The 15,045-nt window shown below is 40.3% G+C and overlaps 1 protein-coding gene across 1 annotated transcript in view; it reads right to left on the bottom strand.

Annotated features, from left to right (window-relative positions):
* plxna4 (plexin A4) overlaps positions 1 to 15,045 on the bottom strand; it is a 189,521-nt gene that overhangs the window by 59,121 nt on the left and 115,355 nt on the right. The window contains exon 5 of the mRNA XM_070929103.1: positions 248 to 371. Within this exon, the coding sequence (XP_070785204.1) occupies positions 248 to 371 (124 nt within the window). The remainder of the gene's footprint in view (positions 1 to 247; positions 372 to 15,045) is intronic.

The following is a 15,045-nucleotide window of genomic DNA, read 5'->3' as shown; positions in this document are numbered from 1 at the left end:
TGTCAATCTGCCAGACAAGATTTTCTCACTAGCAACACATTCAGCTAGCCTCAGTTTTTACTGCAATACGGCTCCACTAAAACAAATGCTTGCTGAAGTGCTTCTTCTTTATAGAACAAAAAATACAATGAATCACTTCTAATTAAAAAAAAAAGATAGATAAAAAAAATGTAACAGCATGAGAGGAAAAAATGTCATTGTTTCTATTTTAGCATAGATGAGGAGTAGTGTGTTTCCATCCACTCACCGTGACACTGAACTGGGACACTGAGATGTTGTTTGGGTGGACACTGAGACGAACACACTGCTTGATGTCTGATGCAAAGCGACGGGGCTCTGATGAGCGCTCGCATTTCTCCTTTCTGGTGCACCTGGAAAAAACACAAGAGAGGGGGTTATTCACGGATGACAAATGCACATACACACACATACACGAATCAAGAAACCTGACCAGGGCTTACCCCTTTCCACCTGTTGGCACACAGGAAAAAGAGAATGTCCCGCTGCTCCCTGACAGACGGAGTTAGACACATTTATCATATTTCCTCTCTGGCAGTGTACTAGCTACAGTGGCCAGTGAATGGAAACCCAGTCTCCAGGGGGTGGGAGCAGTGGCATTTAAAACAATGGTTGCTCTATATGTGGAAGTGGAGCCGGTCCATTGGGAAAGAGGTAGGCCTCGTCTTTGTAATGCTGTCTTAATGACTGGCATTCATGGGCAATGCCAAGTGCAGGTGGAGAAGTGGATGTTGGTGGGGGGGCAGGGAGGGATTCCTCTGCCTCTTAGAACCACACCAGGTGGTCTAATCCAGTCCATTACAGTGATTTGGGGAGTTGGAGGACTGGACCCTTTGTGTTGTAAGAGGAATTTACTGGCTCCTGTTCCAAACAATATCCCTTGACATACCGCAGGGTAACTCCCCATAGTTTGAACTTCTAAATGAGTTTCAAAGTGAGAACTGCAATTCATTCCCATCAAACACCTGCAGCAGAAAGTTTATTTAGTTAAATATTACAGCAGAAGTGGCCAACAAAACACTGATGAAGCTCGAAGTTGTTAATAAATGTATGTTCTGTGAGAAATTCTGTGAGAAATCAAACGGCCCAAATTACTATATAACCTCAACCTTCCACATACACACACTCACACACTCTTGTTCTCATCTAATCCCCTCATAAACTTATGCAAGTCCCCTATTGATTTAGACAAAAACTCGCTGTGCAATTAACAACCTGGCAAATCCACAGAGTGCCCCAAAACTCCTTTAGAGAAAGAAAAGAGTGAACAGAAAGGAAGAGGTCGTAATGAACGGATGAAAGAAAGACTTTCGAGGTGGTTGACGTCTGAGATACAGTAATACCTTATGCAGCAAGAAGTGTTTTAGTGTTTTTGAATTGAAGAGATTGAGGGAGGGTGGGTTTTGACCTGACATGAGTATTGTAAAGTTAAGCGGCCTAACGTGCTGCAAAGAAGACAGACAAGAAGAAAAAGAAAAGAAATAATCTGTTTGAGAGAGGGAAAGAACAGAAGGAGGGGTAAATCGTGCAAGAGAGAGAGAGAGAGAGAGAGAGAGAGAGAGGAAAAGAAAGCAAAAAAGGAGCAAGATTTAAAAGGAAGGCAACCATTGTTGGCTTTCTGTGAAGCTTTCACAGCTAAGCCGGTTTGAGTAGGGGTTTAATCGCTTCGGGTTCCTTTGTGCTTCTCTATCACTCCTGTCTGCTCCTCCTTTTCTCGCACTGATTTAATAAGACCACATCATATAAGTACCCCCAGGCAAACAACACACACAGAAACCCACAAATGCACACTTTCCCCTACATATATACATATAAACATATACACTCCCTTTGTTTCCTTGCATACCCATGGGTCTGTTGTTTACATCCATGGAAGAATAACACTGTAAAAAGATGCTTAGCAAGACTTTTTGTGTAGATGTTTGTATGTGTTTTTTGTGTGTGTGAGTATTTGTATAATGATGTTTCCCCTTTGTGCTTGTTCCTTGACAGAGTCACTGTTTTGGTAGAAAAACCTCAAATTTCATGCCAAGAGGACAAGAAGTAATGCATTATTAGCGTTTACTGGCACAATCTCTGTAAGTGAATCATCACTATGAGTGACTGAATCATTACAATTGAATAATAAATGGGTGAATAGAGGTTTACACCATTCAATAAATTTGTCTCTCTCTTTCTTTCTCTTTCTCTCACTCTCAAACACACACAGATACACACAGTAATATGCATTTATATGCTATTTTCTACATATATATATCTTAATAAACAGCTATATTTTATTGATTCCTGAAGGATGTTAAGGTGTTGAGAGCAGTATAATAAAACATTAATACAAAGAAATTACGAGGGACAACATAATGTACACTGATAACAGTATATTAATATTAAGTACTTAATAAAAGGAAGAAGGCACCCAGTTGCCTTCAGATTAGCTTAAATCAAATGTTGTCACACAAGAGATATATGTGTAGGGAGATATACTTCAAGAGGAAAAGCCCCCAGTCATGAACCAACATTTCTCAACTTAGAGTCTTTGTTGATAATGTGTAAATGAGATGCTATTCATTCTAATTCACTGATAATTTTCCAGGTTCTAGTTTTGTGTTGTTTATCATCCTGTTAAAGAGGCTTTGCCAATGGAGTTTGGCCATTTTTCATTCTTTCATTTTTCATTATATAGTTATAGTTGTGACACTTGTTGCTTTAAAATTCAAAGACAGGGAATGTCAGACGTCTTACAGCTGGCACATACCTGACCCTGAGTAAACAACATGTGCTGCAAAGACTTATTAATGTCCGTCTCACTGCAAATAACATTTTTAGGTTAGGTTTTTATGTGTGTGACAATGTACAATGTTAGAATTAATTATTTCTGCGAAGATTTTCAGCCCACAAGTTTATCATCTGCAGAATTTTAGTATGTATCTTAATATAGTTACAAGCCAAAGACACATAATGAGGCAGTATGAGTTGACGAGTGCAACAACTAGACCTGACATAACTGGACTGGGGCCTGTTATACATTATCATTAGAGAGGATATATCACTTGCTCTAAGAAGTGGACAGGGACCAATTTGTTTTTGCTTGTTATGCAAATGTTAAAAAAACAAACTAACACCCTCACTCAGCTGCATCAAAGATCATCAATCTGAAGAAAAGTTATCCAGTGATCACAATCCTGTATCCCAGTTTCTACAATAAGTGTTAATCTAAGATTATGATATTAAAAAATACATTTACATTTCATAATGCTAGTATTTAGTACCAATAGCCAACTGGATGCATTTGTAGTAATTGCTCTTCTATACATTAGTTTCAACTGGTGTGTGCAGGTCCACCATTCCCTGTGTGTATGGAATCTATATCAAATACCATTATCCTCTAAATAATGACTTCATGTAGGTTTCCTTTACAACCTACCCTCTTTTAGTGTATCAATTCTGAATATCAACAATGATGTATAATGTATAATGATCCTCGTTGTTTGAATGCAGGTGGAGCCTTCTAGCCTGAGATGATGTTGCAATGCCGGCTTTTACTGCATACATTGGACTTTCCTTCACAGACTTTAAAATGTAATATAGGTTATATAGGTGGTAGTGCAAGCCAGTGAATTGTATTGCAAGTACCTGCATGGCCTCTGTTTATCTATGGAGATGTAATGTAGCCCTGCAGGGACTGTAAGTTTCATCTCTTTCTGAGTCAGAAGGTCACAGACTTGCTGGGAAGGATGAAACAGCCAACAGGTCGAATTATTAACTTTTACATCCCAGGCACAGACCATGCAGGGACTGTGACTCAGCGCAAGGGGGAGGGTTTTTCTTTTTTCTGCATCTCTCTACCTTCCTAAGGGTTGGACAGTGCAGGGTTTTTCTCATTCAACTCAATGAGATGCAGTGCAGAGTGCCAACTTTTCTGCAGAATAATGGCTCAAACAAGGATTTAATTTGTGTTGTGTTTTGGCATTTGAGAAGCCTTCAAACTGGACTTTCTGGTTTGTATTTCATCTTCATGTACATACTAATTCAACCCTAGCATAGTTTAATTGTGGAGAAACACTGACACTCTTTTGATGTGATTTCTTTCCTGAAATACCCACAAGTTCCTGTTCATTCTGCTGTATATACCAGCAGAAAACTCTACTGAGATGCTAGTGGGATACACCAGCTAACATATATGCGTTTTTCTTTAAGAAGTGGTCTTGCATCCTGACTGAATCTCTCACCAATGTGTAAAACATGTACACATATTGATTTGGATTAACCCAGATGTCCACACCACTGTGAAGGGGAATTTATATAGCTGCTCCAGCTGATTAGGGGCTTCAGTGAAAAGATATTGAAGATAATGCCGAACATGGTTTGGCTGATGTAAGAGGTGGGTATTATCAGAGCAAAGCACTGGATAATTGTTTTCAATTACTATCCAGACAGACCTTGAAAGAAAAAAAGATTGCATCGTTTGTAACAATATGAAACAATCCCACCCTTAGTAAACATCAGAGAATAGACCATTTAGAGAACCCCAGAAATCAAAGTGATTTAGATTTCAAATAAAAAGCATAAAAAGCCTGATTGGGGCTATCTTTTTTTGTGGAGAATTAGAATTAGATGTCCAACATATTCATTTGGTTAGTAAACACTGCTGTTGTGCAGAGCTGTTTGACTGACTGTCAATGACACATTATGAGGGAGAGAGCTGAAAGGATTAGATTGGCCCTGAATGGAAACTAATCTGCACTCTTGTTTCTCCCAGCCTTTGATAAGGTGACACAATTAGAGTGAGACTGAGAAGAGGGCAGAGAAGGATTTTTAGCCCCGCAATTGTTGTTGAGGATGTCACTGCCACTCAAAACTAGATGGTCTTGTGGATAATATATTTCATCACACAATATTTATAATTTAGCCCTTTTGATGATTTAATTGACTACAATGTTTAGAGTATAAGATGATCATATTATTCTGCAAGCCCTCTAAAATGACTATCTTCAAAAAGGTAACCTTTAACTTAAAAAAGGAACATCCCTGGCAAGCACTCATTCTTTGATTCATAGTTTGGGTTTGAAATGTGCACCAGCATAATGAGACATATCCTGGAAATGAATGAAAACGACATAAAAAGAGCAAGAGGAACAAAGAGAACAAGAACTCAAAGAGCAGAACTTTGTTCAGGTAACTGCGAAAAACACCGACATTTAAAATGAGAAACTTGTTCACCATTCACTGTCTTGGCAACAAAAAATAAACACAGGGACCAAAGTCAGTACTAAACATACAGTATTATTTGATATTTTGAAGGCATGTGGACATAAGTGGTACAAGTATAATTCCAGGTTTGATCCCTTGTGGCTGAAACTAGTCGAGTATCAGTGGGGCGCAGGGCTCAGGGGAGCGCAGAGAGAAAATATACTAAAGAGAGGGTGCAGATGTATCTGGCCATGTGAGACTTCAGGTGTAATGCATATCTAATGTGAGGCATGGAGAAGGTCAAGCAGGCTGGGAAATGAAAGCTATTAAATTCTCACAAAGCCGAGGTCCAGCCATCCACGGCTCTATCAAATGCTCATGTCACTGGAGGAAACAAACACACATACACGCATGCACACACACAAGCATCAGGCACAAGTGGTCAACAAGTATATACATGTATATGTACACTGAAGATACAAAAATGTCATACACGCATGCATATTCCTGTACACAAATAAAAAAACAAAACCTCCCCTGCGGTGAAATTACAAGTATTTGTTGTATACTACACAACTGTGTCTCTGGCTTTACAGCGTTGCTTGTGGTAAATCAGTGCACAACAAATAGGCACTCTGTAGACCAACTGAAACCCAATTACCATACTACCCATGCATCATCAGACACTGTATAGAATCCTATACATACTAATAGCCTGAGGCTGTATAAGGTACTGTAGAGCAGGAGCTGTGTCACAGAACTTAAGTCAAATCACACACACATATATACATTCAGCCTGGCTAGGCAACATCCTCTTCCTCGTACATGTGACCACAGACACACATAAACACAGCTGAATACACACAAACTCACACACAACAGTCAGTGTGCCTCCTTGTGCTATCATTAAGAGTTGGGGTCCACAGAGCAGAAATCCGCATGGAGGGGCCGGTGGGAGAGTCATTACCTGGCCCACTGGCCATGACCCTGTTACTCCAGTTTGTGGACACACACACACACACACACACACACACACACACACACACACACACACACAAAATCTGTGTCTCTCATATAAGGCCATACACAAAGACATAGAAATTGCAGAGTGACTACCCCCAAGTTTAGAAATCTCCGAGCCATCCCCTTTACGTACAACTAATGCAAGAACGCCGGCTGAGCGGAAAATTACACAGTAACACTGCTGCTGAGAGTTTGCACAGGTAGCCATACAGTATGAGATAAAACAACCTCTTAAAATATATGTATGAAAGACAGAGGGAGGCAGGGAGAGAGCCTGATTTTGTCAATCAATGTTGTATAAACATTTGAATAAAATAAAGGTTGTTATCATTTATTGTTCCCAACAACCTCCATGAATCCAATATTTCTCTCTCACACACACAAACACACTGGAATAGATGGTGATCAGCAGCATCAATCTGGCCCTGCGGGCAAACAAGTAGCAGCTGTTTCTCTCTGCCGTGACTTTTGGAGCCTCACACTCCACCACGCAATTTTAGCAGCTGTCAAAAGCTGTGCCACCAACTTCCTTCATCTCTCTTTCTCTCCCTCACACACACACACACACACACACATACACACACAAACAAACAAACAATTCCCTGGCAGAGCTATCTAATGGTGGGATGGTGTGGCAGGCTTATTACGCTGTTTATCTAGGATATGTGATGCCACTGCTGCCCCTGAAGATGCCATTAGGCCAGGTTCTCTATATCAAACAGCTTTATCTGTCTGACTCAGAGGTATGTTGGTGTGTGCGTGAGGAGCAGGAAGGTTAAAGAGTGTGACGACAAAGCAGATGTTATTTACAAAATGTGCTTTTATAAAGTCTTGAATTATTGAATAATTTTGTTTTTCTCAAACCGCACAAAATTAGACTATTAAGGAGCGTTTTACTGACACAAAAGCGTCCGGAAGGAGCAGAATTACAGAAATTATGCAGCTAACTGCACTAATGCTGGTTATTTGTATATCTTAATTACATATGTGCACTAAATGTCCATGTGAGTTCTAAGATTGCTCATTCTTTGTATTTAAAGATGACAAAATTAAACCAATGTGATAGCTTGGATGTGATAAGACAAATGACGTAAAAGCTAAAACTGGAAAGTTTCCAAACAGCTCATATATCACTGCCCCATTTATTACTACATCGAAACACAATCTGACCTCACATTCATAAAATAAAAGCCCAGACGCTGACAAGGGAAAACAATGGCATATCATTGCATTGCATCTACCGTATTTCCCAATACCCCCTCTTTGATGATGTTTTCATAACCACCCCTGGGGTGATAGTGCAGGGCACTGGAGGGCTGCTTTTCAGTGGGGTCTCAATAGTGCACTTGGCTTTTATCTTCCATATATTGTGTTATTATCCCGCGTGTGCAGCTGTAGACACCAGCATATGATACTATTGATCCAGGCAGTCAATATCCAGGCTGTGGAGTTGAGGTGTGTTTATTCACACGAATAGTAGCGAATAGGGCACTTCAGGGGTCTCTGAAGTGTATGTGTATTGAGTGTTTAAGGCCTAATACAGACACATCTGATGTTTTTTGCATGTTTCTACTATGCAAATAAAAATAACATTTCCATTAGCACTAGATGGTGCCTATTCTAACTCTAACTGAGAGGACACTTAACATACTCATATATATATACAGAGTGGTTGTGAAAGGTACAAAAGACATATTCTAAACACTGTTTCCATTTACTCCTTACTTTGAAGAAGATTCACTTCCAAAGATACACTGATCAAAGAGCTTGTCCATATAGTATATTCACAATATTCAAACTGGCTTAAGTCATGCAGTGAAAATAAATGGTGCTGGTGAAAAAAAGGTAAACAATACAGATTTACATAAATGTTTATCGAGCTGTAGAATTATATAACAGGGTAATTATATTCTTACTATGCTGTTGTTGCCATAGTACCAGCTATGTGATGGGACATGTGAGGTGACCTGCATGAGAACCCTCTCCCAGAGGTGCTCACAGTCATAGTCAGGATGAAACGTACGTGTGTGTGTGTGTGTATGTGTTTACCCTCATATCCTCAACTAGAGTACCTGCTTCTAGAGTTTAATTTATGCTCTTCACTGGAAGATTTCTCATCCCCACTCTCCCTTTCTGTGAATTCATGTAACCTTTCTTTCCCTCTCATCACGTGGAATACATCACCATATACCTTCACTTCCTTTGACTGTCAACCTATCTCTCATTCATCCTCTCTGTTTCATGTCAGTCCCTGAGTCTGGTTCATGCTCTGCTGGACAAAAGCAGACACCTTCCCTACTGTGAGTGTGTGTTGTGTGTGCATGTCCATTCAGTGTTTGTTTCCCTCTGTATGGTAGGGTGACAATAGGTGACAGTGAGCAATGGTCCTGACTTAAAAGTGGGCATGCAGCTGTTGTGTATGTGCTTGTGCATGTGTGTCAGGGCTAGGTAGATTGCTTTGTGTGTGTGTGTGGGTGTGTGCTTCTTCACACTATGATGGTGACAGTTGAGAGGGAACTAGGAGGTGCAGCACTCCGTTCCGTCCTGATGCCCCTGTCACTTCTTGGCCTTGTTCCCTTCCCTCAACTTCCCTTAGCATTCAGCAAGAGGTGGAGGGTGGGGGTAAGGCAGGGTGAAACCAGCCACCCATACTCAGGGGATGGCCATCCTCCCCTGGGCGCAGACATCAGAGCAAGTGCCATGGATGCAAGGATCTCAAGATCAAAGAAACAACTTTGAATAAATTTAACTTTGAGAGTTGACCAGGTCATTTTTACCACTGTTTAATACCAAATCCAGCTGCTCCACTTGGGAATATTGGGCTGAGCAGCGCATTGTGATAGTTGCAACTAATTCTAGTATCTTAATTTCTGATGCAAGGGCTCTAAAATCTTACTGGGCAGTAATTATTTGAAAACCAGGTGTTATGATGTTGTGGTCTGTAAAATGCATCTCAGGGGACATTCAAAGTGCTGAGTGGATACACAAGTGAAGCCTAAACTTATGTCTACTACTGACACGTCTTCATTGGGAATCCATTATATACTGATATAGTCCAGCTGTTAGCTCAAAACTTCCAAAACTTTTCTTCATTTCTGTCTTCTATTGGTAGATTTTTTTTCTTTATTGATAAGCTAGTTCAAGTTCAAGTCAATGATAAAACAAATATTTCTTCATTGACCAGAAAGCCTCTGTTCTTTGTTATCTCTTGTGAATCTTTTCTTTTACTTTCATTATCTCTACTTTCTCCTTGTCCTTGAATCTTGGCTCAGTAGTGATAGTGAGAAAGTCCACAAATTAAATTAGTTTTCCACAAGGCAACTTTTTTTAAATCACAAGTTTGTCTGCATCACAATTAACCTTTGGATATTATTTCAGATATTTGTATTTTTTCTCATTGCTGTTATGTAGGTGACATTTCCATTCAGTCAGTCATGACGCCAGCAGTTTGAACGTAGACTGCACAGCACACTAGCAAACATCTCCACTATTATGCATTCAAGCAATTATCACACATAATGTATTATATATGGAATCATTCTATTTACTTTCTAGCTTGGCTTCTGATATGAGATCACAGATAATGTTTTTACTAAAAGGTAGCTGGAATAATGTTAGATCTCACATTAACATTAGAGGAAAAACTTTCTTTTGGTGTTAAAAATTCCTTTCTCTGCCAACAATATGTTTCCAAGCACTTACGGCTATCTCCAGGGGAAGGCTAGTGTTTGCCACAACCAAACATGAGTCCTTGGTAGCATGCTAATTGCGGAACTGCAGTTTAATTAGCATTAGTGTGGCATACCGCAGTAATGAGCACACTGAGGTAACGGATGACTGTGACACAGCGACAGGTACTGGTGGTGCAGAATTAATATGAGAGAGAGAGAGAGAAAGAAAAACCATTCAATGGATCTGCCAATTAGCTTTTGCCTCTGAAAAGGTTATTCGTTTGACAGCACCAGAGATATCTTGGGAAAACAAAGGATTTAGAAGACAGGAAGCTTTGCAGCTTGACTTGAAAGTTTTATCACCCATTTTGTGTGTTTACTTATGACTTCTTGAACTTTTTTGTATCATCTTAATAAGCTTGAACATGTGTTTGACAACTGTTTATCAAGACTTGATCGTGTGAATCCAGGATACAACTTCATAAAAGCACTTAGACGTATTTCATCTGTTCATTTTGATAAACCACAGTGCTACTCCAAAGGAAAATGAAATATTCGCATTGGCTGTCTGGGTCCACTGATTCATAAGGACTCCCCTGTATCACAGTTTACCTCTAGAAGTTTACTATTGATTGTATAGACAGTCCTTCTCTAATGAACTAGGAGACGGTATTTGCCTGCGGCCAGTGGCATAGATGACTTTACTGTCCCTATTCCACTTCAGGAAGGAGGGATCGATATTTATGAGTGTTTGGAGGAAGAGAGGAAAGGAGTTAGAAGGAGCAGGAGAGTGATGCTGTTTATGGGCAAACACGCTTCTGAACACACAACATGCTGGGATCTTACAATAAAAGATCACATGTCTGCACATACGATACAATGCACTAAAACACACTTTGAAACTGATAATATATGAACAAATATATGCAGACTGTCAGTGGATTCGTGGGAGCACAGACACACATAAATATATGCATACACAGACATGTAGACTGTACACACAAAAATGTTGTGTATGATAAGCCTGCTGGAGATAGAGTGTTATTTGAATGATAGTGAAGAAAGGGTAGGAAGAAGAAAACGAAAAAGTGAGAGAGAGAAAATGATTTCAGCGCTGTGGGACTATTACCCCTATCGCAGCCAAAAGCAGAGATTGAGATATGTCAAACCAATTATCAATGTGAAGATATTGCAACATTAGCACCATTTGTTCCAAATTGACACCGATATCACGGAGTAATGTGAGATATTCTCAGTGAGATATTCTCAACATCCATGCCAAATATGATGACATTCATTTTGACAATGCTACTTCTCCAAATATGGTTTCCAATCTGTCTGGCTGTCACGCATGACAGGCACGTTGACAGCCTAGTTAACCACTTACAAAACTGACAGCTGACAGACCGGCATTAGGGGAGGTAACATGTCCATAACGTAGCTGTTCATTGCAGAAGTGCCCCTTCCTTACTTGGAGAGGTTGAAGTGAGGATGGAAAAAGGAATATGCCACGTCAGATTAGTGTCGTCTTACAAAAACAGTAAGACACAAAACCTCCTTTGCTGAATGGAACGACAAGTATTAGTAAATTAGTCAAGTTTTGTCATCATAGAAAAGTGACTTAAAAGTGGCTTTAGAATAATGTTCAATGACTGTGATTTATAAATACTATCCGTACTAGGTCCAGTCATATATCACACAACTAGGATGTTCTAATATGTAGAAGAAGTCAATTATTTTTATCCATAAATTTAGTTTAAATACTGGGGTGTAGAATAAATAATACATATGTATAACATAAGCATATTTATGTTTGCTACTGTACATAGGACTACACTATGCTCCTTACATAAGAGTCCCCTATGAGACTCTCCTCTGATTGACAGAGAATGACATGCAATGTCAGTGGTAAAAGAGTGGAAAGAAGGGGAATGATGAAAAGGGGGGGCTGATATGAGTGAAAACTTTCCTTTCACCTGCTGTGCTAGACAGGTATTAGCATAAGTCGTGCATCTCAGCAGAAGAGAGCATGAGTTTGATAGGCCAAGACAGTTTGGTTGACAGGTGAAGCTTCGGGTTTACTCGAATAGCGGCAGGGCTACCTGCGGGGGGGTGGGGCGGTGGGGGGTGATCTGACGCATAGTTTCTTAGTGGGCTTGAAGAATATGTAGGGGTCATATAGGGTACACAGTTCATAAGATAAATACAAGCATATGTCTATAAATGAAGACATTTGGCTTTCTAAATGAATGGCCAGTGTTTGTCAAGGACAATGACTGCTATCAGACACACACACACACACACACACACACACAAACACACACACACACACACACACACACACACACGTGCACTATCCACTCCTGTTGATTTCCTCCCCTGTACTATTGATTGCCTTTCTCCTCTTCCCCTGGTGTTCTCTCTAACAGCTCCTCTCACCGATCTATAGAGTAAATAAAGGCAATGTTGATTGAGAAAGAGAGAGAGAGTGTATGTGTGTGTGTGTAAGTGTGAGAGAGAGAGAGAGAGAGACAGACAGAGAGAGAGACAGAGAGAGACAGAGAGAGAGGGCGCTTCCAATTCTGTTTGCTCTCAGATCAGTGAGGTGATTTCAAGGTTGATTGGGAACAACAAACTATCTGGAAGAACACTTTGAAGATGAACCACATGCTATCCCTCCCCTCAACGCCCCTCCTTCCAGCACAGACTAAGTGTGGGTGGGAGAGCGTGTGTGAACTCTAAGAGTTCCTTGTGTTTTGGCCTTTTTGCTATATGTTATTAAAGATGCATTGTTTAAGCCTTTGGTCTGCAGTCTGTGTTCTAGGCAGGGTGCCTGTTTTCACATTTTTATTCTTTGTAGAAATATCTTTAACCTTGGCCAGGCCAGGAAAAGCATTTCACAAGATAGCATGGCATTTTATATGAACACAAAAAAATACACTCCATTATAATTCGCAACACATCCATCTGTTGTCCCTATTCTCCTAAGCACTGCAGACTGACCCAGTGGGCTTCCAGCATGAAAAGGCTGTCATTCACTTGTGGATGCTCATTCATTGGTTTGCCCATTGGCTACATTCTGTAATGTCAGGTTAATCAATTAAAGCTATGACTGAGCAGGACTCCTGGCCAATCACAGAACCGGAGGCAAGCATTTTGCACCAGTGGTTTAGTAAGTGTCACTGTAGTAAAAATACAATGTTCAGAATGCACTCAGCATACAAGTGGATAACAGAGTCTTGACTCTCAGAAGCTCTGATTTCTATAAAATGAGAGTACAAGCTTTAATGTCCAGCATCCCAGCTGATTAATATAATATAATCAATATAAAAAACTATTTTTGAGTGAACTCCTCCTTTCAGGAGTTTGTGGTTCAGCAGTGCTATTCTATTACGTCCAACATCAACCTATCCACGCCTATATCTATCTATACATCCATCTAAAATTATCATTTTCAAGTGTCAATCTACTTTATTTGAGTCACTTCTTGGAGCAATATAAATAACAATGTTATTACTCAAGATACTCAAGTGGAGGTGAGAGCAGACTGAAGGACATAGGATGGATATTTCTATCCTCTGAATATCAAATAGTTCAGCTCGCACTGGATATGTTGCATTTGTTATGGCTGAGATGCCTGGAGAGAAGGACTTTGGGTCAGGTATGTGTGTGTCAGACCTATTCAGCAAGGACACACTTTAATGCATTTTTAATTCTCTGTCATACTATCCACCTTACATGATAGTACTTATTTCCTTGCTTTCCTTACTTTCTTTATCCTTCAGCACATTTAAATTATATACTGCAACACCTGTTGCTTATTTCACCTTAGGGGTTTGGAAGGTGACCAGTATTATGAACGTCCTAAAGTCTTTTGATTCCAGAGACTGCATATATATAATAAAAATAGAGATTGAAGACAAAAGGGAAATCCAAAATACTTTCTGTACTTTCATTTTCACTACAATTAGCCATGTGTCTGTCTGTAGAACCTGCTGGGATGTACTCAGGCTGTGAATCAGGCCTGTTGATGGTCCTGCACCACTACTGACCTCACTTGACTGTTACTAGAGAAGGTGGGGGGGGGGGGGGGGGGGGGTGGAGTGGAGAGATACGTACACACAGTGTATCTGAGCCATTTGCTTAGGGACCAACAAAGCATACATTTGGAGGCCCTGTAATCTCAGTGTGCGTTTTTACGTGTAGCAGTCTAATTATTTTGTAATAATCCTCACGACACTACACAAAACTGACCTGTGCATTGGGTTGAATAGCCAAAAATTTAAACTTTTAAACTTTACAGATAGTTGATTTAAGTAAATGGGGCTAACACAATAAATATCTCAGGTGCCAAAGATCAACAGTGGTTAATATAACAGAAAATGACATACAGCAGGTAAACAGGAGTGATTATGGCAGGGGATTTGAGTCCTGCCTGCCCTGTGGTAGAGGTGGCACTCAGGGGGACTTCAGTTACACCAAGACCCTGTTAAGAATTCAAAAGGAGGGGGATTGAGAGCGATGAGGAGAGGGATTCTGGGAAAGGTAAACCTGTGGTCGATCAATCACACTGGGTTGTGCATTTTACCCGTGTTTGTGTGTCTGTCTGCTAGAAAGGTTAAGGAGAGGCAAACTGACACACACAAAAAAACACACCTGTAATCTCCCCTTCTGCCCTTGTGATGGTCAAACACCTAGACACCTGAGATCGACTATTTTCTCTCTCTCTCTGGGCTCTACTCTCGTTTTGGCGACTTGACACTAATTCTCCAGCAAGAAAAGAGTGTGTGTGTGTGTGTGAATGCCCTCCCTTGTGTGTATGTGAGTGAAGAGAGGGGTGAGCTGAGGTGAGCAGATTCTATCAGGCTAAGTGTGACAGGCCAATCTGTGGTCACCCATTTGCTCCGACTGGGAGGATGTCCAGGGTGTTAATGGGTTTGTACTCACACACATGCACATACACACACAAAGAAACAAGCATGCACTCACTGGTGGACCATATCCACATACAGTCGCAGCACACTTAAGATTTGATTTAAATTGCAAGCACATTCCATGCTCACTGTTGGCACCTTACATTGATCTTGGTACTTTATTTTTGGACAAATAATCTTTAAATGAAATGATCTGCTAGAATACACCACGT

The sequence above is a fragment of the Enoplosus armatus genome, chromosome 22, assembly GCF_043641665.1.
Source record: "Enoplosus armatus isolate fEnoArm2 chromosome 22, fEnoArm2.hap1, whole genome shotgun sequence".
In the NCBI taxonomy this organism is placed as follows: domain Eukaryota; kingdom Metazoa; phylum Chordata; class Actinopteri; order Centrarchiformes; family Enoplosidae; genus Enoplosus; species Enoplosus armatus.
This window is presented reverse-complemented; position numbering and strand designations above follow the sequence as displayed.